General features: G+C 47.8%; 5 protein-coding genes across 5 annotated transcripts; 2 read left to right on the forward strand and 3 right to left on the reverse strand.

Annotated features, from left to right (window-relative positions):
• Positions 1–3,942: 3,942 nt before the first annotated feature.
• N7518_007126 (uncharacterized protein) lies at positions 3,943–4,140 on the reverse strand (the record flags this gene model as incomplete). The annotated part of the gene is given in 2 exon segments (XM_057188053.1): positions 3,943–4,018; positions 4,031–4,140. 2 exon segments carry the CDS (start codon positions 4,138–4,140, stop codon positions 3,943–3,945), a joined length of 186 nt encoding a protein of 61 aa, XP_057039756.1.
• A 4,278-nt stretch (positions 4,141–8,418) lies between these two features.
• On the forward strand, positions 8,419–10,006 carry nsdD (GATA-type sexual development transcription factor NsdD; the record flags this gene model as incomplete). The annotated part of the gene is made up of 5 exons (XM_057188054.1): positions 8,419–8,450; positions 8,502–9,330; positions 9,418–9,487; positions 9,531–9,736; positions 9,794–10,006. The coding sequence occupies 5 exons, from the start codon at positions 8,419–8,421 to the stop codon at positions 10,004–10,006; spliced, it is 1,350 nt and encodes a 449-aa protein (XP_057039757.1).
• A 4,858-nt stretch (positions 10,007–14,864) lies between these two features.
• N7518_007128 (uncharacterized protein) lies at positions 14,865–16,683 on the reverse strand (the record flags this gene model as incomplete). The annotated part of the gene is made up of 4 exons (XM_057188055.1): positions 14,865–15,427; positions 15,509–16,129; positions 16,180–16,366; positions 16,423–16,683. 4 exons carry the CDS (start codon positions 16,681–16,683, stop codon positions 14,865–14,867), a joined length of 1,632 nt encoding a protein of 543 aa, XP_057039758.1.
• Positions 16,684–17,576: 893 nt separating this feature from the next.
• Positions 17,577–18,050, forward strand: N7518_007129 (uncharacterized protein; the record flags this gene model as incomplete). Its single annotated transcript, XM_057188056.1, has 1 exon — positions 17,577–18,050. The coding sequence occupies one exon, from the start codon at positions 17,577–17,579 to the stop codon at positions 18,048–18,050; it is 474 nt and encodes a 157-aa protein (XP_057039759.1).
• A 161-nt stretch (positions 18,051–18,211) lies between these two features.
• Positions 18,212–20,583, reverse strand: N7518_007130 (glutamate--cysteine ligase; the record flags this gene model as incomplete). The annotated part of the gene is made up of 7 exons (XM_057188057.1): positions 20,548–20,583; positions 20,420–20,492; positions 20,287–20,352; positions 20,082–20,224; positions 19,906–20,031; positions 19,268–19,853; positions 18,212–19,219 (listed from the first exon to the last, which is right to left on the reverse strand). Exons 1-7 carry the CDS (start codon positions 20,556–20,558, stop codon positions 18,212–18,214), a joined length of 2,013 nt encoding a protein of 670 aa, XP_057039760.1. The 5' UTR covers positions 20,559–20,583.
• Positions 20,584–21,529: the final 946 nt, after the last annotated feature.

The following is a 21,529-nucleotide window of genomic DNA, read 5'->3' on the forward strand; positions in this document are numbered from 1 at the left end:
TTTTACTAGAGATGAAGATGCAAGGGAGGTAGTTGGTATTTTGATGGAGAATGGCTTATATATATGTAATCTGCTTTGTAACAAACAACCTTGGTGGTACGGTGAAACCAGCGATGCATCAGTGCATCAAATTATATATATTCACACATACATAAGACCAAGCACAACATAAGAGGGAATAAGACTAAGATCAAATGTTTCCTTGTCATATTATTGGTAAAATCAATATGAAAATGTGTCCCTGCTCATGAGTCAAACACAATAGCCCTGACAAATAACAGCCTTACTATAACTAGAACCTGATTCGGTCTGATACAATACCCATCTCCATGTACTTGTACTTTCTATCCTGTACCTTGTACTTTGTACTCACTCCGCACGAGATAGTCAGGATCTGTTTCGAGTTATCCCGCTACAATGTACTCCATGCGGCAAGCTGCATTGCATTACCGCCTGCACCTAGCCTAAAGAGACGCTTCTGTGCCGCTCAAGCCTCGGGCCCAGGACTCCTATCATTGGCCCTATAAGATCCGAAACAGAAAAGGTACGGAGTAGGTCGACCCGAGAGCCAGGCCCAGGGAGTTGGCATCGTGGACAGCAGTGGAGGGGCCAGCAGGAAACGAATTGATTGGCGCCAGACTGCGGTGACACATGGATGCCATTTTCCCAGTGGATCAGGCCATCATGCCATACAACACAGATTATCGAAGTTTATGTGAAGTTTCTTCAGAGGTGGAACTCGAGCACGGAGGGTACTATGTATGTACTATTGACGCCCATAAAATAACGCCGAGTTGCTCAAAGGGAGAAGGAGTAGGCGCGTAAATCCATTGCCCACGCTGCCCAGACCGCCGGCGCCCTGACTGCGTTGGGGTTAGGTACAGGCCCCTTCACTCGGTATCGGGGATCAAATTACGGCGTTCATCGGGAATTATTGAAAGTGGAGGCGTGTTTTCTCTGGCCCACCTCTCCCCACCGTGAAGACCCTACCACACCCTGTCAGATCAACCGTGGACCGCCGTTTTCACGGCAGTTCCCCTTTCAACCGATATGACACGGATCTGCGGGGACCCAGCCCATGTGTTTTAGTGTATTCGACGATTCGCCGATCCTTGGGTTATGCTTGTCGATGGCATCTGTTTCCGCTGGGCCCGTTGCCACTAGTCGGCCAGTTATCTTCCCCTTGAAGAGACAAAAATAGCATTGAGATAGGTCATTGGCCCATTGGCAGGGAAATGTACGGGGAAAACATAAAACCGAAAATTTCTGGCCGGCTCCGCTTCCCAAATTGCCATCGTACGAGGGCCACTCAGGGCGAACCCGTTCTTTCTGTTGGCTTCCATTGGGAGATTTCCATAAAAGTACGGAGTACATGGGTGAACAAGGATCGGGTGGATACGTGAGATCAAAGCGGGAGGATTTCGTACTTTTGTCTTTGAAGAAACTGCCGGAGAAAAGATAAAAATACAACTTCGAGGAAGAAATGTGGCATTCTCAGGTTCATGCGAAATTCCAAGTTATCAAATTCCAAATGGCATTCTCTTCAGCGGAACGTCGGAACCGCGCAGCTGTCAGATTCAAAGCTCTCCAATCAGCGGAAGACTTCCTATTTGGCGTGTGGTAGCTCAGATTCAGAAAAACTCTATTGGAGATCACCAGCGGGATCCTATTCGTCCAAAGCGATATGTAACAGGGCTAGGCTTGTTCCTAATGCATACGTCAAAAGTCTTGGGTGCATATCCCACCTGTCAAGGCTCTAATGGGCCATACCTGCAGCTTGGGATGTGCATCTGGACTGGACCCTCGATTCGAGCTTTGAGTTTGGACTGGGACATGAATCTGATTGGCGCGGTTGTATCAACCCTCGCATTCGTATATATATATGTTACTATTGAAATCCCTGATGTTACAAGTCAGGAAGGTGAGAAGTTCATTTGCCACTTGTTTTGAAAAAGATCTACTACGGAGTACTAGTAATACTAGTTGCAAATATCAAGAATAATATCAAGAATAAATATGATAACCTGTTGCCAAGCAACCTCGTTGAAGCTTTGGTCCTAACATCCTTGCTAGTCCTCTGTGTGACAGCGACGGGGAAGGTATCCATTATGATCATCATCCAACCTGTCCAATAGAGAAGCGTTTTGAGCTTCACCGGCATGTGGCGCGAGTCCGTCACTCAATCAGGTCCGGATGGATTCCCGTGCATATGATTTATAACTGCATGTACAACCTTGTTTATAGTGCTTGATTGCCTTGTCTGTTGTACAATAGTCTTACAGCAATCATTCGTAGATACCTTTACAGAAGCACTCATACAAGTTGTGCCGTACCGATATATGGAAGACTCAAAGTGCCCGAGAGATCGCCGAAGGTCAACCATATAATGTATCGCGCCATCCTCTATCCGGTAGCTGGAATGAAATAAACCCAAAAGGCAAAGAAACGGCGATCTGCTTAAAATAGATATGCTTGATACCTCCCAACGGATGCACACTGCAACATTATCAAGCCCAGAAATGACAACCCCCCCCACACGGCAGCAAATCTCAAGACAAATCCAGCAACTGTGCTCCGTCTCGACCCGCAAAAAAAAAATCTAATTTCGCACACATTGGAGTACGTATATCATTGCAACCAGCACAGGCCCAACGGCAGATAACTCCCGAGCTCCGCACCAAAAAGGACTCCGTAAATATAATGAACACAATCTCGGATATTCCAGAAATGGAGCCCCATGGAAAGATGGAAACCTGGAGGGAATAATGTCGCTATCCACTCGGGATCCACCGGCGGATCTTAATTAATCCAAGCCGTTCTTCTCATTTCCTCGTGTGGCTGAGTATAGAGTAGCAGATGGAGTGCAATCTCCCCAATCTCTCAACCTAATCTCCGTTGGCCCTCGGCTCCGGCCTTAGGCTGAGGTGGGTTCGAGATTGAAGAAGGGTTTGTCAGGCATGCTGCTTAGCGGCTGCAATATCCATCGTAGATCGATGAATCGGGTCTGTTTTCCGTAGCAGAATGGGATCGTCGTGAAGACGCTATCAATATACCATTCACGTACTTTGCGTGCTGCTAGTCCGTTCCGATCTTTGCTCGGAGATTTCCCAGGCGATCATGGTTTCTTTCGGGATTTGTGGAGATGCTGGACCTGCCTTCCTATTTCAGGTGTAGATTGAAGTAAAAACGGCCACTAATCGTGTTAAGGAGAACCTTTAGCGTGAGCTAGCCCGTCTTAGGCTAGCTAGAGGAAAAAGAAAAAGAAAAAGAAAAGGCAAAAAGGAACTTCCAAGAGAAACCCGACAAGCCAAAACCCGAAATCCTTCCCGCCGATCGAAGCGGTCTATCTTATGGGCTTGGTGGAGTCTGGGAACGGTCCGGCTGGATTTCCCCGTTTTCCTTGGTGGTGGTGATTTCCCCTTTGTCACCGTGGAGATTCTAAATGTCGGTCTGTCGATTATAATCCACATGGGGAGAAGAAGGAGTAAATCCCTGAGCTGTTGCTTGGACAATTGAAACGTGCAGCTGTCGTTGAACCATAGAGGCCAGTGGGGATTCAAACCATACTCCGTATATGACTTAGGGGAATATCATCATAATCGTATGTTGATTCTATAGAGCGGGCCCTTACCAATAATTTGACCAAGCTAATAAGACATTCCCAACTTTAGGATATCTAGATCTAACACTTCGATGAGGAGTTCGGTCTAATCTGTAACCCAGTAAGACACACTAAGACATCTTGCATCTTGCAGGACATCACCTCCCGTCATATCGCCTATCCCTTTCCGGCCGTGTCAGAACCCTGCTAGTGTAGTCCCCAAACCAAGCCAGTCAACGTTGGTGCCGTTCCTTTGCCGTACGTGCAGATTGGCGTTGCAGATGTGTCCTGATTTCCAAGACCAAACCCCCCATCTTCCCCACCGCGCCGTCTCTCCTTGGTCAATCCCTGGACGGGATCGGACCCTCTCTTTCTTCTCCCTCCCCCCCCTGTCCTTGTCCTTTGGTCAACTTGCAGCTGTCAACTTACTCTTTCGAGTCTACTCCGTCCAGATCGGAGAGATCCCCGGGAACGTCCCCACCGGGCGAATTAAACAAATCTCCTGAGCCGCCACATTTCGGAGTCGCGGGTGATGGCATGATGTGTGACTGGGGCTATTACCGGAGATTTTACTATGTACGGCGGACGTGAACCGTGCTGGCCTTATAATATCCGAGGGGGATATGTCTTTTATTTTCGGGATTGAGATCACCTTATTGATTATTCTTGGCTAATTGATGAATCTGTAATCTTAGATTGGTTTCTCCATAATAGTCTTGGATCATAGATCAGATAGTTTGGGAGGTTACCCCCCTTTTATGGATGATATAGTTCGATAAGTTCAGGATGTCGGAGAAAAGGGATAGTCCTTCCTCGACGCGCACTAAAATTGGGATCGCATCCTAAACTCTTGCCAACTTGAGGAAAATGAGTTGTCGCTCATCTCCTTCCGGTTAGGAGTCTGGGATCGTCTGTTTATCGCGTGTTCTCCACAATTGGTCGGAAACATCATAGCGTGCTACAACATTCCTGGGATTGTTTTTGTCAGACTTGAGGAGGCCAGGAATGTTTGAACGGTCTGGAGTCTGGCTAACGGGCTGTCAACGGTCTGTCAACGGTGTCGATCAACTTACTACGATCATGGCTCCAGTTGTCTCCATTATCTCCAGTGGTCCCCGTTGTCTCCAGTTATTTTGTGAAGTATTTCTGCGAAGGCAATGATTTTCCTACTAGCGGTTGTATCGTAAAGTAAAAGTAAATAAGAGGAAGACGCGCTTGGCCAAGGATAATCTCGTAGAATCATCTCATTGGTTACTACAGATAAATTTCGGCGCATTTGCGGCCATCTCAAATACCTCCAGGCCAAACACGTGAAATTCTGAATATCTTCAATTCCGAAAGCAGAGATTTTCGTCTTCTCCACCAGCTAGCTCAATCGCAAAACCCGTGATATTCACAGTGGAACGCGACCCATAAAAAACCACCGTCACGGTGTCTGTAATCCATCCTGCACTCCCAGTTGCCGTAAAAAGGCAACCAGAAGAATAACTGACATAAAAAACTAGCTCTGTTTTCCCCCGTATTGAAAACAACCATTGCAGGAATTATACTTATGATTCATCATCATCATCATAGCGTCCTGCGACCGGGCTAGTGCGAGTGCGACCAGTTGCGATTCTGATAGTTCAGATCGAGACATCGCGGGGAAATTCGCCCCTGACGGTCGCCCCAGCCACACTTGGCTCGTCGTATGATGTACTTTTCTATATTACTATATCCAAATGTAACCGTCGCAGGATTTCAGCCTCAGATCTCTTGTGATCAGTCTCATCCTCAGATTCAGCATTGGGATTATTCTTGCGCCCCCGTTATCCTGCAGGTGGAGAATCCCCCCAATCGCAGCGCCAGATCCTTACTGCATTCATGCTCGGCAGGTGGAAGTGACCTACCGTGCATGCGCTAAATCTCCAGTGCGCACGGGATGCATCGCAGAGTGGCTGAAATCGTAAGATCCGGCTGGTGCATTGGGCTCTGGAAATGCAGCGACTACTGGGTAACTAACTAACTAGATCGATTCGCGATGATTTGGGACCCGTCAACAAGTCCATTGTGCGATTAGATTAGCGATTATGCGAGTACGCTACTACATTCATTCTTAAACACCGAGGTGCATGAGCTGAGCTGAGCTGAGCCCTGTTCTGACTCAATATATATTGGGGAATATTAGACCGGGCTTTGCTCTTGCTTATGTATGGAAAAGATATCATATATTATTCCTTCAGGCGTCCTCCGTCGATCAACCGCATTGATATTCCGAAGATCTCAGGCGATTGCCTTTCACCCGTTTTGGATCAACATTTAGACCTTGGGCCGACCGTTGGCCCATACGATGTATATCGTACATCATTATGGGTCCCCAGTCTGTGCGCTGTGCGATCACGGAGGCGAATCGGGCTATAACAGTTGTACTTGCCACCGCTGGGGACTGGGACTGATAAACTAGAGAATAGAGAATTTTGATTTGTAGTACTCCGTACCTCCGTAGCCAAGACAAGATTCGTCCACATGCCAGCGCGTGAAGGGCGAATATGACATCCAACGGGGTGGGGCTGTGGCCAACAAACTCAAAGCTCCAGAAAATTGGTTTCCTAACGAGCTTTGATCCTTCGGTGCTTTTGCGAGCTGCACGGAATAGTTAGTTGGTCATGGAGTCAATCGGTGGAATTAGTCATTGGAAGCCCAGAAGTTCCAAACCACTATAGGAAAGCGCTAGGCACTATCGGAGCGGGGTTTGATGCGGGACTTTGCTAGGGTTGTTTTTACTTGCGTATCTGATTCTCACTTTCAAGCGTCCTATAGTTACTATGTTGTAATCAGCTCTACTGTAAATGTCAGGATCTTAAACTGAGATGGAGTGCCCACGCGATCTCGCCAATGAACGTCCCGTGTTCGATCTCGATCTAAAGCTTAAGCAACATGTGTTGCAATACCCTGCGATCCGATCCTTTTGGCGGGTACTCAAGGGGGTAGCGTGTAAGACGGACGAATGAGGTGGTGATTAATTGGGTTTTGTTTTTCGATTGCTTTCGGCGGCGTTTTTTGCTTTTTGTTTTGTGATTTCACCTGCGCCCGATCTTGGCTGGGGACGTTGTGGCTCGGTGACGTGGTATTTGGATACTTAAGGATTGCATATGAACTACAACATATATATTATAGTATATTCCAAGTTATAGTTAGATAGTACGGAGTATGTTAAATAGAACAGGAATGAAACCAAATACTAAATAAATAAACAAATCGATAAAATAATTTAAACTCGAGTGAACCATGGAACGTTGTCATCCGGACCACGTCGGGCACTTTCAGATCGGACTGTGTAACCTCAGCCACGTCTCTGATTCCCCCAGTTGCGATGGAAATAGCTGTGTCTCCATTCCAGAGATCTTGATTATCCTTGTGATCCTTGTGTTCCTTGGCACTTGGGTTGCAGTCTGTATTCTATACAGTAAGTGAATGGATCTAACCATTACTATGTTAATAGTAGATCTGACATCATATCCTTCACTTATAACCTCCCCAGGACTTTAGCTCATAGCCCGAGGCTGACATTTACCCACTTGCATCGGAGATCTCTCTCATGTGACACGGATGCATATCCTCGTCGAGCGATCTTGAAATGACTCGATGATTGCCCTGCGCTATTTGTTATTTAATATAATAATAGATTGATTCCAGAATACAGATTCCAGAATACTGGAACTATCGTCCGCTAGCTTCTTTTCCTGATGGACCACTCTGCCGGTATTCAGCCGTCCCTTAGCACGTTGAGAATCGGCCGTTTATCTCGATCGATCCTAGGTTCCGGGGTAGGCTAATTTGAATTATTTAATGTAATTTAGTTCATTTTCCAGTTCATTTGATTACCTTTGGGTCAACAACATACAACATCAACATAGTAGTAAGTTACATATGTATAGAACATTACCAGATGAGTTCCTGACACATTAAGGAAGTATGTAATGATATTGTACACTAGAATATTGCACCGCCTCTATCCACAGCTCTACCCACAGAGAACTAAAGCCCTAAGATCCCGATGATCCGCAGTCGGTAATTTGCCTTGTAAAACCAGGTTCTGACGATCTGGCAATTTCCCAGGGTAATTTTCCCCCTGTTCGGATCTCGATCTTTTTTTTTTTTATTTATTTTGCCAAAGTTTCTTTTTTAATCTTTTTCTCTTTTGGGCTTTCTTTTCTTTCCTTTAATCTTTTATAGAATTCAAAATCAAAAATCAATTTAACTTCCTGTACTCCGTACTCCTCTCTAAGCTTCCCGTTTCCAATCTAAAGCCCGAAATGAAGTAGCCTCGATCCCCTTTGATTCTGCGCCTTTCCCCTCTCTACGGTGTGTTCTTTTATATTTGTCCCCATTCCACCTCGTGCTTTCATATTTGGATGGACATTCTCATTTTCCACGCTTTATATCCCTTGCATGTGCGATCGGGTTCTTTTTTCTTTTCTTTTTGCATTTCAAGGTAGCTTTGTGATCTTGGATTCCTATCTCTTCTCTTGATTTCCCAAGCTTCATTGATTTGAAAAAAAAAGAAGGGAAAGGAAAAAAAGGAAAAAGAAGAAAAGAAGAAAAGAAGTTAATTACGGTTAACTCGTCGGGTTACTCGGGCTCCATCTAAACGCCACTTTCCAACACTCGCCCCGGGATCTTTGGATTGGATCTTGGATCTGGGCCTCTCTTTTTCTTCGGCACGAACAGGTGGAACGCTTTTCCTGTCGCACCAGAGGCGACCTCCGACTTTGCATTTGCATTCCTTCTTCTTACATCCCAGACCTGTCGCATCAACATTCTCTCCTCTCAACGTGATGGGGTCTTTGGAAGCCGCATCTAGGCACAGGTTGGTCTTGCGACCTCGCAGTCGGTCTCCCATTGCTCACCTTCGTCACAGAGACCCTTTGCCGGCGATGAGTTTCCTAGGGAAAGACGGATCGGGATACACCTCCAGACACCCTTCGAGCGCCACCGCTTCTCCGACTCTGATGAGTCCCAACGTCATGTACGGCCAATCCCTGCCGTACGCCTACGCGAACGCACCGCCGGGGTACATCTCGTCGCCCGAGGCCCGTCGCGCCCTCGAAGACGAGAAGGAAAAACGCACCTCAAGACAGTCCCTCCCATCCATCCACGAGGCCCTCGGCAACGACCCTCTCCCATACCCAGCAGCTACCTCCGCCCCGCCACCGCAATCCTCACACCCTACGCCGCCGCCACATCTCATCGGACGACCGAGCGCAGAGGGACCAGCGGGTCCGCCCAATCCGTTTTCGAATGGCCCGCCGACGGGTTCGCTCATGCGGGAACCCGCGTACCATCAGCAGCTGCAGGATGCATCGCGCTCCAGTCTCGCCTCCATCAACACACAGGATTCGCGCACCTCACTAAACTCCCTCAGCACGGGAAAATCCCCGACCCAGAGCGCCAAAACGGGAATCACCTCGGTGGGATCGCAAAATTCGTCCGGGTATGAGTACAGTGCGCCAACCTCCGCCGGTAGCGTGGCGTCGCCGAATGGGTATGGCCATTTCCCTCCGAACTACTCTTTTCAACCGCAGTCCGGCCACTCGTATCCTCCGGCGCCGGGTCCGTACGATAACCGGGCCTACATGGGTGCGCCGCGGGTGGAAGAAGTCAAGGGTGGATTTGTGAGTCGACTAGCTCCGCACAACGAGTCTAAGCGGCATTTGGACGTCTATGATGTGGAGACGTCTTTGAATGAGGTATGGATTCGCCCTCGAGTCTTATTTTGAACCGATGGACAAAATTAAGAATGACTTGTTAAATGAATTACCTACTGACTGAAATAGCTCGCCGACTTGAGTACGCGAACCCTCGACTTTTCACGGCACTACGCGTCTCGCGCACATCAAACGCAGCGTTCCGGCCCGCTGTTAGGCTCCCTCTCCCTCGCTCAACGAAGTGGAGGACATGCTTCACATGCAACGGCGGAACCAAGATGCCCTGATTCGGATACGCACCGCCGTGGTGAACCAGGAGCAAGCTCTGGCTGAACAGATGGCGCAGCGCAAGGCGTTCAAGACCGAAGACGACCATATGGCGATGTACCAGGAAGACTTCAAAGGCACGGGTGGTTTCGCAGGCGCAGACCCAAAGAAACGGCGCGGAGTAAGTCTAGACTTTCCCCTGTATTGACATCTCGACACTTTTCTAACCCGTTTGCAGAAAGCCGCGCCTCCTGGTCGTTGCCACAGCTGCAACCGAGCCGAAACGCCAGAATGGCGTCGGGGTCCAGATGGTGCCCGGACGTTGTGTAACGCATGCGGCCTACATTACGCCAAATTGACTCGCAAGATGGGCGCTCACAAAGCCGCGAGCCTGGGTTCGAATCTGAAGCCCAAGTCGGTCCTCGACTCCTCCTCGCCAACCAGTCATTAGCTCCTCAGCTTCTCAGTCAGCTTCTCAGTCAGCTTCTCAGTCATTCAGCTTCTTTTTTTGGCGTTGAAAAAGGTGGGAAATAGAAGGCAACGGAGTTCAGTGGCCATTTTTTTTTTCTTTTGGGAGGTTTAACGTCTTCCCTTTGTGATCTTTTCTTATATTTCTTTTGTCTTTTTGGGACTCTTTCCCTACTCGGTGTTCTTATAATACCCCAACAGCTTCCAAGGTTCTGGGAGAAAAACGGCTTTAGCATAGATATCCCCCTTTGATGATTCAATAGCCATCGGCCTGGTCTGAAACTGGTTTCTTTTTTGATTCTTTTTTGATGTTCTGTTTTGTTTTGTTCTGTTCTGCTCTGTTCTTACCTCCATGTTCCCCTCTATCTCTCAATACCCTGCATTTTTTGGTTCTTTCCACTTCTGTTCGAGTATGTCCCTGATATGATATGTGTACGATCGTGTCTCATTCAGCGTTACATCTATTTTATGTTCTGGTCGATATTTTCGACGTTCAAGGTTTATGACACTTTTTTCTTCTGTGGTGGATATGGATATCCCTGGAATTGGTTCGGGATGGCAATACTAATTGAATATCATCAAAATCTCAACTTTGAATTTGTACTACAGATCTTTACTTGATTAATCTGATTTACACCTAACTTTATGGCATGATCTCTTTTCTTTGGGTTGCCCCCATTTCTAATAACCGTAGACATACCAATATGGCATGATCCTCCCTGATTCGCTACCCTATATATTGAACGTGCAGATTAGGCTAATATATGCGATATCAAAATTAGATTGTAATTTAATTTCGCGGGTTCCAGAAAGACCTCCATATATGGAGACAACGAACTAGTTATCATCCCAGCTGATCGTCTAAATTTTCCACATCCAATTTCCCCAATAAAAAGACCAGCTACTCACCAGATCGTCTCAGCTGAGAACTAAGTTTCCGCCGATTGAACTAGCGGGGGGTCGGCGTGCGGTCATTCGCTGCAAGGTATTCGTGTTCAGATAATCAGATCCGATCTCCATTGGGATCGGGATCGGGCATGAGATCTCGAATTAAATTTAGATTCAAATTAGATTACGTCCTGGGTATGGCCAATACATTCTTTGGATTGGATATAAGTCATTACAATATAACTTGCATCTATCTTAGTATGTTGTAGGTGGCCTTATTACAGACCGCCACATTCTTCCGCATGTAAGGAATAATAAGTCCGGTGGATCACAACAAAAACCGCGTCTCGAGATTTGTCATTAAGGTGAGATCCATTTGACAGCTTAGTTCGTGAGTCCAGTCCACATAACGAACCCGACATTTGGAAGTTGAGTGTTGGCCATTCCGGTGGTCTGGAGAGTTTGCATAGTCTGCGGGCTGGACGTAGCTAAGCCCACTTAGGAAGTAGCAACGTACTTTTATCTTTTCTTCGGCTTTGACTTTCAGTTGATGACAATTAATAAAAGTGTTCTTTGTTTGTTTCTTTTGTTTACTTTGGACGGAACATGGAACATCGTTTACCCCGGGAATCCAATAATCCGATCATCATAATCAGCTAGCAGGGTTGGCATCGATCGAGATCGATCCCAGATCAAGATCCCACGTTCATCTATCCCGGTGGGGATCTATGCGATCAGCCGTACCCTATACAAACGTCGGTTGTCTAATTTTGCTGACTATGTATGTTGTATATACCTCTGTCTACGGATTTATATTTCCACGGCGCACAGCCAATCTGGGAAAGAGCCCTCGAATGCAGATTCCGTTTTGGGACACGCTGATTCATCCGATTCGTTCCCCCCCAACTAGGTGGACACCGGCCGCTCTTCAGGTTACATACTCCGTAACCTACTGGAACAATATGGCATGATACGATACTCCTTGCGGGATTGGATTGGATTGGATTCGAAAACAGATTTTTCCTAGTAAATTTCTTTGTCTGGATTCTCCCGAAACACGGCCGAGATCCACCGAGAGCCGCTTATCCCCACGATGGATTAGTTATCTCACTACTAGTTATGTAACTAAGTAAGTATTCAATCTACGGACTTGGTAACTATGGTAAAGGGGTAGTTAGTGGCACCACAACTTTCCTGTGGCGCAGCAGACCCTACGGTTCTCCGTGAAAATCTCCATCTCGTACCGGAGGATCATAAGAAAGAAAAAAGGACTAGCGAACTTTCTCGTGTATCCATCCACCGCGCATGGACAACACAGCACGGGAATACATTCGGCAGTGCGAAAGGCGAAAAGCGGAAAGTGGAAAGTCGGTCCGTATCCAACATACGTATAGGAGTACGGACTACGGAGTACACGCGGAGTACATCCGGAGAAGGAATATCTCCACGAGTTAATAATAATTTGTGGACGTGCTACACCACGCAGTATCCAGTCATGTACAATATACAACATACGTACCTATTAAAAATATGTATGACGCTGCTGATCGTCCCTAGCAGCCTATAAGCCATAAGCCTTGGATCTGGCTGAGAAACTCTACAACATACTTACTGAGATCGTCGACGTATACTCCGTATTGTAGATCGCATATATGAGAATATTTTACAGAATACTTTACTGCGAACTGAGAACAACGTCCGCTGTGGGGACGACGGTTCCTCCCTGCTGTCAGAACTCTGTTTGAAATAAATGTCGGTGTATTCCTGGAGGGCCCACGCGACCTCAGGTTTTGTCAGCTGAAGCGCGCGGTGGCACGCCGTAGATCGGTATTTGAATGCTCTCGGGCCTCTGGCGCCAGGCCTGGTTGGGCGTAGTCGGGTGGAGCGTAAGGTTCTTCTTCTTTGGGTCTTCTTTCTTCTTCGGTCTTGCTTTTGCTGCTTGTGGTATATCGTGGGTTATTGCGGTGGTACAGTATAGAGAAGTATCGGACTTCGCCGTGGAGATGGAATAGTTAACGGACTTGCATTAGGATCTGTACGTGTACGAGTATAATTGATTATTCTGCATTATTGTTGGTCTAAAAAATAAAAGATGCACACATTACAGTACCAACTGCAGCGGATCTATCCGACACGCAAGTTCAAGTTCAACGCCCTACGTACTACGTCTATTGTATATTGTCTATGTATGTTGTAGTTAGGTGTGTTCTATATCAGTGAAGAATAATATCATGATCTTCTTCACCAAACCAAAACCTAAATATCCGCAGATCAACTGACCGCTCCCCTGATTCGCTGGAGCCCAACCCCGGGCCAAATCCCTTCGTTTTCGTTTACCTTTGGATTCCCCAACCGGTCGTTCCCGGGTGCGAACTGGATCTCGCGGCTGACTCCATCTTGACATCGGTGCTGAAAGGTGGGCTGACCTATTGAAACCGAGTGATCTGGCTGGGACCAATAGTAGGCGATCGTGGGGCGATGGGTGGAGACGCATCGAATTCCCGGCCGGTTGGATCCGACTATTGGTTCCAGTCTTGGCTTAGGGGCTTTGGTTGCTGATCTGTATTTGTGTATGTGTAATACGGAGGATACATACGTACAATACTTTGTAGACAGGGGGGATATATCTATATCAGTATACAACATACTGCAATGTAAGGCGTTGTAAGGTGTTAGGTGCGCAAGTCTCAATAATAAATCTGCATACATTTCGAGATCGAACTGTATCTGTATCTCTATCTGCCCGAAACCCCGGATCGAGCGAGATCTTCCAGATGGCTTGCAGGAAGATGCATACCTATGTTGTACACTCCTTGGAAAAGGAGGCAACCATCCTAAAAAAGCTAGCCCTGCATGAAAGTTTCAAATCGTAGAATTTCAGCCCCGCCCCGATCTTGCTGATGCAGACCCCGGGTGCAGGAGATCCTTACTCAATGCAGCATCTCCCGCTGCGATCTGAGATTGGCTCTGGCTCCCAGGCCGGCGCTGGGGTTGTGGCGGTGAGCTTGGGAATGTAGGTACATGCTATGTATTCCAATTTCCGTAGAACCGGTACCCATAGTTAGTTAAACAGAGGCTGGCTGGTATCGTATCGGCATGTGAGATCCTATATCCATGGATAGCTGGAGTGGATTTATAATTCTAAGCTCGGCCACGTCACGGGTCAGATGTCTGGTCTATTCTGAGATGTCTGTTCTCCTGTCCGTAACTGGTAACTAGTTCACGTAGTTCGGTAGTTAGTTAGTTAGTTGAATAGCTGCAGTGGAGACATTAGTTCATCCAACTTGGACTTGCTTTGGGATCCGCGCGATAGGCGTCTATAGTGCGTATCCAATATAGGTAGCTGTAAAGGGATGCTTAGCGACCCACTATATCAAGTCCTAGTATCTACAACTTATGACTCTTGATTTTCAGGATGGACATGTATCGTGGGTCTGAAAAAGCAAAAATGCATTATTGGATCTTCCGGACGATCCGGGAGATGCAACCATGGTTCGGGATACGAGTTGACTGCAAATCGTGTCTAGTGAGCCGTGGAATTGGATCGCGATGTCGATCTACAGCTCTAGTGAGCCTAACGGGGCGTCTATAGATTACACGCGGCCTCGGATAGACTAGAGCTGAGACTGTTGACGCACTCTTTTTTCGGCTATGAGATATATGTTGTAGATTGTCTGTCTTAACTTTGGATATTGAACAGGAAGTACTCCGTATATACATACTAGTACTAGTACATATTTATTTGTGTTTGGCATAATTTGGATCCGATCCACTCGGCACCTGAGCAGTGATGCAATACCCGCGTGTTGAGTGGATATGAAAAGAGAAAACCATGGTTCAACGACTTTAATAATTCGGCCCTGACCCCCGGATCCGATTCGACCTCGGGATTCATTTGTAAGCCCAATCTAGGCCATCTGCAATTTCTTCTATAATCACAGTGTAACCCCCCTCTACCGCCAGAAAGCCCGCGCAACCGAGTTGATATAATCAATCCCGTCTTTGCGCCATGTATCCGCCTCCATATGACTGGTCTTATTAGCATCGAGACAGAGATCAACAGGTCCGTCCCTAGAATAAGAATCCCAGTACACAGCGGGTTTCACAACGCCCTGGTTCGGGTTTGGATCGAGGTCGCGGATGAAAGACGCCCACATGCCCGCCATTGCAGAGCTGAGGTCGATGTACGACTGCGGCACCCCGGCAAACGGTTTGCCGTAGTGATACCCCAGTCCGGCAATGTTGTGGAACACAAACGCTACCTCCTCGAAATGGGTCACGCCTGAAAGGAGTGGCGTGTCTGCTGAGTGCACGTTAAACCGGTAGCAGTATGCGGGCGTTGATGTCTCCGCCCATGCTTCGCATTGGCGTCGACGGTTGGCGTGCATGAACCAGTCGCCGGCGAAGGCCGAGGTGCGTCGCCATTCGTACCCTTTGGAGGGTACGCGCTGGTCGCCTAGGTATGCGGGAATGCCTTGCGAGGGGTCGTCGGGGTAGAGGTCGAGGATGCGCTTGGCTACGGAGGGGGTGTTTGGAAGTTCAATCCGCCGTCTGGAGGGTTAGCTGCTGTGGCAGTGTAGAAGATTTGGTTAGGTACCTGTTAAGTATTGATACCATTGCTCTGTGGTGTTAATCCCCGTAGGTCCGAATGCTGTTCCTTCGTCCGTATTGGTGCCGGCAATGATAGGGACTTTCACGAATGCATGCTTGTTTAGTTGAATGCTACCCCATGTCTGAATCAAGTCCCCGTCCACAACGGGCCAGAAATTGTAGTCAGAGTTGCCCCCCGTGCCGTTGAGAACAGCGTTGAGTCTCTCGAATGGTACTTCACGAAGACACTGCAGTGAATCCACGACGTCGAGGCAGCCCACCTTGGAGGCCAATGTGTTGTAGTTCGATTGGAACGTCGTGTAATTTCCCGGATTCGCGGATATCGATCCCCCAGACTGCATGATGCCAGCCCGGAATAGCTTGTCGTCTCGTCCGTTGTATGCTGTAAGATGGTATCCCACTGACATGGCACCTGCCGACTCGCCCCATATGGTGACTTTCGTGGGGTCGCCGCCAAAGGCGCCGATGTTTTCCTGGATCCATTGAAGCGCCAGCCTCTGATCTCGCAATCCGAGATTGGTGTTTCCGCTGCCGGAAACTTGACTGGAGCTTATAAAGCCCCATGCGGACAGTCTATAGTTCAGCGTGACGGCGATGAACGGTTTGCCTGAATCGTGGTTAGACCAGGCTTCAAGTATCCAAGAGAGAGGGAGATACCAATTTGATACGACTTTTCCACAATTGCAGACATATTGTAACGCTCATCAGCGCCAGATCCTTCATAAAATCCACCGCCATGAATCCACACCCCAACAGGGAGTTTCGACTCTGTGTTGACAGATGAACTCCGGATTACGTTCAGAGTAAGACATGCTTCTGACTGAGGGTACCAAATCGAGTCCGTCTATTTCCTATTGGTAAGAATCAACTTTGGAAAGCAACCGAAAGAATCATACTCACACCATATCCAACACAAATATCCGAATACTGTGTCGCATCGCGTGTACCATCCCAGCTGGCATTTAACGACTGCGGCACCGTAAAGCGCAAATCCCCCACCGGCTGCTGGGCATACGGTATACCCAGGAAGAAGTCCTGGTTGTAGGTTGAGCTTCGCACTCCAGCATACGTTCCATTGCGCACTGCCACTGTGGGAGATGATTTTTTAGGGACAGCATGGACTACTGTCCATAGTAGAAAGGCGGCTGCAAATCCAATCATGATGATATAAATGGACACGCCCTTGCCCGCTCTAGCCCTCCCAATGTGTGGCATTTCATGTTTCATTTATATACTCCGGGGTATACATAGGATCATTACTGGAAGGTCTGAAGACGTTAGTGATGCGGGGAAGCCCCACAATCACCTGAATCGTCTATGATCAACAGCCGGGAGATGTGGACGGCTGATATTTGCTCTGGTCGTAGCAAGACAAGATACATAGCAGGTTGGAATGATGGGCCGTTGGAGTAGGATCTGCATTATGGGGAAGTGGAGAGGGAGAGGTGGGATGCTCTAAGCCTATTCATCCACCAATACACCTTCAGGATGTTCTGGGGTATTTGGCTTCATGGCCAGTTTCTCAAAAGTTTGACGGACGATTGCCTGCTTTCATAGGCCATGCTGATCAGTCCGATGATTAACCGAAGCTTTTGCGCTGGCCGAGGTAAGTGAGTAAAGATCTCAAGGATACCTTTGCACTCGGCCCGGGGATTTGCATAGGAAAAGGAGATAAATTGACCCGTAGCTAGAGTCACCACATACCCCTGATAGTAGCACGAACACCAAATTCAACCAAAAGCGGACGTAAACATTGTAAGATGAAACCCGGACCAAGCACCAAAGTCGATGTGTGACACGAAGCACTTATCCTTGTATGACAGCAAGATCGCAGGGTTCCTGAAATCCGTGAAATTGAACAAAGTTAGACAAAGTGTAACATACCGAAACAACAGACCGACACTGTAACGGTAACAGCTGTGGCCTAAATAATAGTGGTATCCATATGTAGGTACACGTATTATCGAGATGTTTGCTCCTGGAAACCGAAGATAGAAAATATAACAAGACGACCTCCTATTATAACGATGTTGACGCTTTCTCCCATCTAAATCATGCCATCAATGTGCTGGTCATTACCGAACCGCTCTCGCACCGGGGCAGCAATCCAACTACAATCCGAGGAAACAGCCGCCATTATCGCCGTCACGCAAGGTTTCCTCGCAGCACTGAGCAGCAAGTCGCGCACCGATTTCGAGAAACACTGCGTCCGAGCAGGAGGGATGACACTCTCGCCTCCGTCTCCGACTTCTCTGCGTTTTTGTACGATTGGTTCGTTCGTTGAACATGTCGCTGGGCTCAAAGACGATATCGATGAGCGCATCTGGGATCCTGAGGTGAAGGTGCACGAGACAGGAAGCCTGAACCTGGCCGCTGTGTGGGCACCATTCCGGGCGAAGATCAACGGCGTGGTGGATCATGTTGGTGTTGAGCTTTTTGTTTTGCATAAACTCAACGGCGAATGGAAGGTGACTGGGCTGGCGGACTCGTGTCGGTTGCCGACCGAGGAGGAAATGCGGCTGGAATGAGTACTGTTGGAGACACTGGGAAATGAGAAATTAAGATTCATCAGACGCTGTGACAAGGAGGCTGTCCCCGATTGTCATGAATATATGCAAATTGTTCAAGTTTCCGCCATACATGCTCACACTCTGGATATCTATTTGTGGGGGTATGTAGATGCTCTAGTCTAGACCTTTTTGCCTCGAAGAAGTTCCCATCCGACTGATCCGTTTTTGCCTTCTTTGGCAGTCATCTCCTCAACCGCCTTCACTAGATCGTAGGTGATCTCCTCGGACACAACACTGTCGTGCTTGTAGCTAGGATGCTTAGCTACAAACTCACGCATCCAACGAGCCCCAGTCCAAAGAGTGCCATTCGCCCGCTTCCGGATCAAATCCAGATAGCTGGCCAGGAAACATCTTGTCTCGACGTCAACATTCACGCTGTTGAGGTAGGACTCCACAAGCGGGATGAGGCCCGGGAATGATCCATCTGTGCATCCATTTACGATGTCATCGATGGTCATGAGATCAAACTCTGTCTCAACAGGGCCAAGAGGAGGCGATGGAGGCGGAGTGTTAATAGCCGACGATGTCGTAGATGAGAAGGTGCTGCCGTTCGCCGAGTGCTGTGCGCTTCTGGGCACCCTGCGAGGGAAGGGATCCTTGCGGAACCAGAACTTCCGATCAAGAACAGCATTGCGAGCGTGCGCCGTCTCCATATTCTCTGTAGTACGCTGGATCGGGATGTAGAAGTTGAGATCGAAGCTCAGGATGGCACGAGTGATGAGCACGATGAAAATGCTAAATGCGGCGTTTTCGAAATCTGTGATTTGGATCTCCATGGACCGGAACTCGACTCTCCAGCCGATATCATCCTTATCAGGTGGCGGCGGCTTGAAACGCATGTGCTGCCAATTAGTAGACTGTAAATTCTCAAAGTGGTCACTCTTGTTAAGATCCAGTTCTTCAAGATCCTCAGAGAAAATGACCAAGGGATCACGGATAAACAAGTGTGCAAAATGCGTCGCGAGTAGATCATCCATTCCCCCGTCCATAAGGCGCTTCTTAATATCCTCATCAACAACTAGATCAGGATCGAAATATTCTTTCCGGAGACGAGGATCCTGGGATATGTAAGTCGAATTAGAGGCATATCGCGACTTGGGAATTCTCCACCGGTCGTTCTTGAGAGGCTGCGAGAGGTCAGTTCTGAGCTAAGGGTATCATTCTGGAAAACTTACAGCTTCGCCAAGTTCTTCGGGCGTCCTATCATCGACTGCATTGCCAATTTGGTTCCATCGTACATCTGTGTCCACTAGGAAACCCTTATAGATGGGTGTAGCGGCGGTCAGGGCTAGAAGAATAGGCCCCAAAGGACTCAGTTGATCATAAAGTCTTCTGCCCTCTGTCATATTCTTTGCCTGGAAGGTGATCTGCAAGCAACAGCTGCCCATTCCAAATGCCATGGCGTCCATGTAGACATGGTCATCTTTGGCTGCGCCGTTGCGGACGTCATCATCCTCGGGCCAATTATGAAGGTCGTAGTTAACTGTTGGATCCTTGAATGGCCTGGGCGTATTTGCGTCATGGAAAACCGGTACATTCAGTTCAACCTTGCGACCTCTTCGGGATCGAATGTTGGCAGCCAGAGTAGGGAATCGAATATGGGGATTGGCAATCTCATCAGGAACAAACTGCGAGCGAAGAGCTGGCCCAGATGGGGGATAATATGGCTGGATGTAGTCATCATTGGTTCCTAGCCGAGGGAAAGTTGTGAGGGTGATGGGGACTTCATTCGGAGCCATGTGTGCTTTCGCAACTTCTCGTCTTGGGGTCTATTAGCATGTTTCAGGTCAAGTTGTATTGCTAAAGAGCTCACCTCCACTTCATATTGGACTCCACCTTGAGGAGGTCTTTAAACCCGATTCCCCAAGGCTGTCCAGGAGTAGCCTCCAACATGAACCTTCCAAATTCGGGGTGGAAATGAGGCGGCTCCTCTCCTTCACTGGTTGGTGTCAGACATGCTAGTTCCTGTTGGACATCAATCACACTCACTGGTCTCCAGTTGCACTGCGCTTGCCGGAGCCAGACTTCCACAACTCCTCGTCTCTTGCAAGTGATATCAGGATCTCAGCCTGGGCTAGAGATAGCCGTGCCTTCTTCGCCGCGTCGTCCAGAGCTACCACGAGGTATTCAATCTATCATAGAGGGCATGGATTAGCGATTGCGACCGGGAAATACGCGGGCCAGAACAACATACCTCGTCGCCCCACAGAAGAGCATCGCGTTCTTTGCCTCGTGCCCTGCGCCAATTGGCAAGTAATTGCTAATCAAGTCAGACACCTTGAGGTTGTTTCATTGCGACCTAGACGAATCGAACACAAGCGGCATACCTCGATACCCCACTGGCGTACTTGGCCCGCCTTTTTCTTGGCTTCCGGCCATTCCAGCGCTGTTCCAAGTGCTCTGCTTTATATTAGAGGGATCCCAAATAGCAAATCAAGCATCTCAAGACACATACAGAAGTCCCATTGTGTCGAGACGTAGTTCTCAAGCTGGCAACAGCACAAGTATAGGATAAAAGAATCAAGACAATCCCAGAGTGAACAGGAGAGCCGAAGATTGAAGGACCGAGAGTAATCAAAGAGACATAGACCTGCGCATAGTCCCCTTTCTAATTGATTCGCTGTAATTCCTGGCAAGTCGCAATGAGGGGGTCAAGTTTTCGGCCGATTTTCTAGCGGGGGCGGCGATAACGGCGGGAGTTTTATTTCCACCTGCCAAATCTTCGACTTGTATTATTAATCATGATTTGTCACGGTGAAGCTCTAGAGACTTCCAAGGTTGTCCTATCAAGGTCCTCACCTGATTCAATTTGGGAGATATTGAACATGGAGTGTCCTGGTATAGAGAGCTTGGAGATGGTGAGATAGAAATGGTGAGATAAGACCCTGCACTTGCGTCTTCGAGGATCACCATAAGGCGTCTATTATAGGCATAAGCGTTGTATACAAAGGGAATGAAAATAGATCCAGATATGATAGCCAGTAGTTAATACCAAGATAGACTTGAATGATGTTCGATACCCACATTCAGCTAAACTGTGGGGATGCTATTACCTATAGGATAGGTAGAAGTCAATGCCAAATATGACATAGAACATGGCACAAGTAGTATAAGGGAAATTGATTGATATGATTCAATGACTAGTACCGCATGAAAGCTGCATGAAAGCTGCAAGAAAGCAAGTGTCAAATAAGCAGGTATCACATTATAATGCGATGTTATATGAGATATTCATATGAGAGAAATCATCTGGGTGGCTCTTCATCAAGAGCTATATACGAAAGACTGTAGTTTTTGGTCTTATTCAACGTAACCAGCTATTTCAATTATCATATTTCATACCTACTACAATTAGCATAATATCGTGCAACCAATCGGCCGCAATACAGCCAATAGAACTTGCGGCTTAAGCTTATAAAGCCGCAAACGGTCATTGG

The sequence above is a fragment of the Penicillium psychrosexuale genome (genome assembly GCF_028828465.1).
Source record: "Penicillium psychrosexuale strain IBT 29551 chromosome Unknown utg000004l, whole genome shotgun sequence".
Classification (NCBI taxonomy): domain Eukaryota; kingdom Fungi; phylum Ascomycota; class Eurotiomycetes; order Eurotiales; family Aspergillaceae; genus Penicillium; species Penicillium psychrosexuale.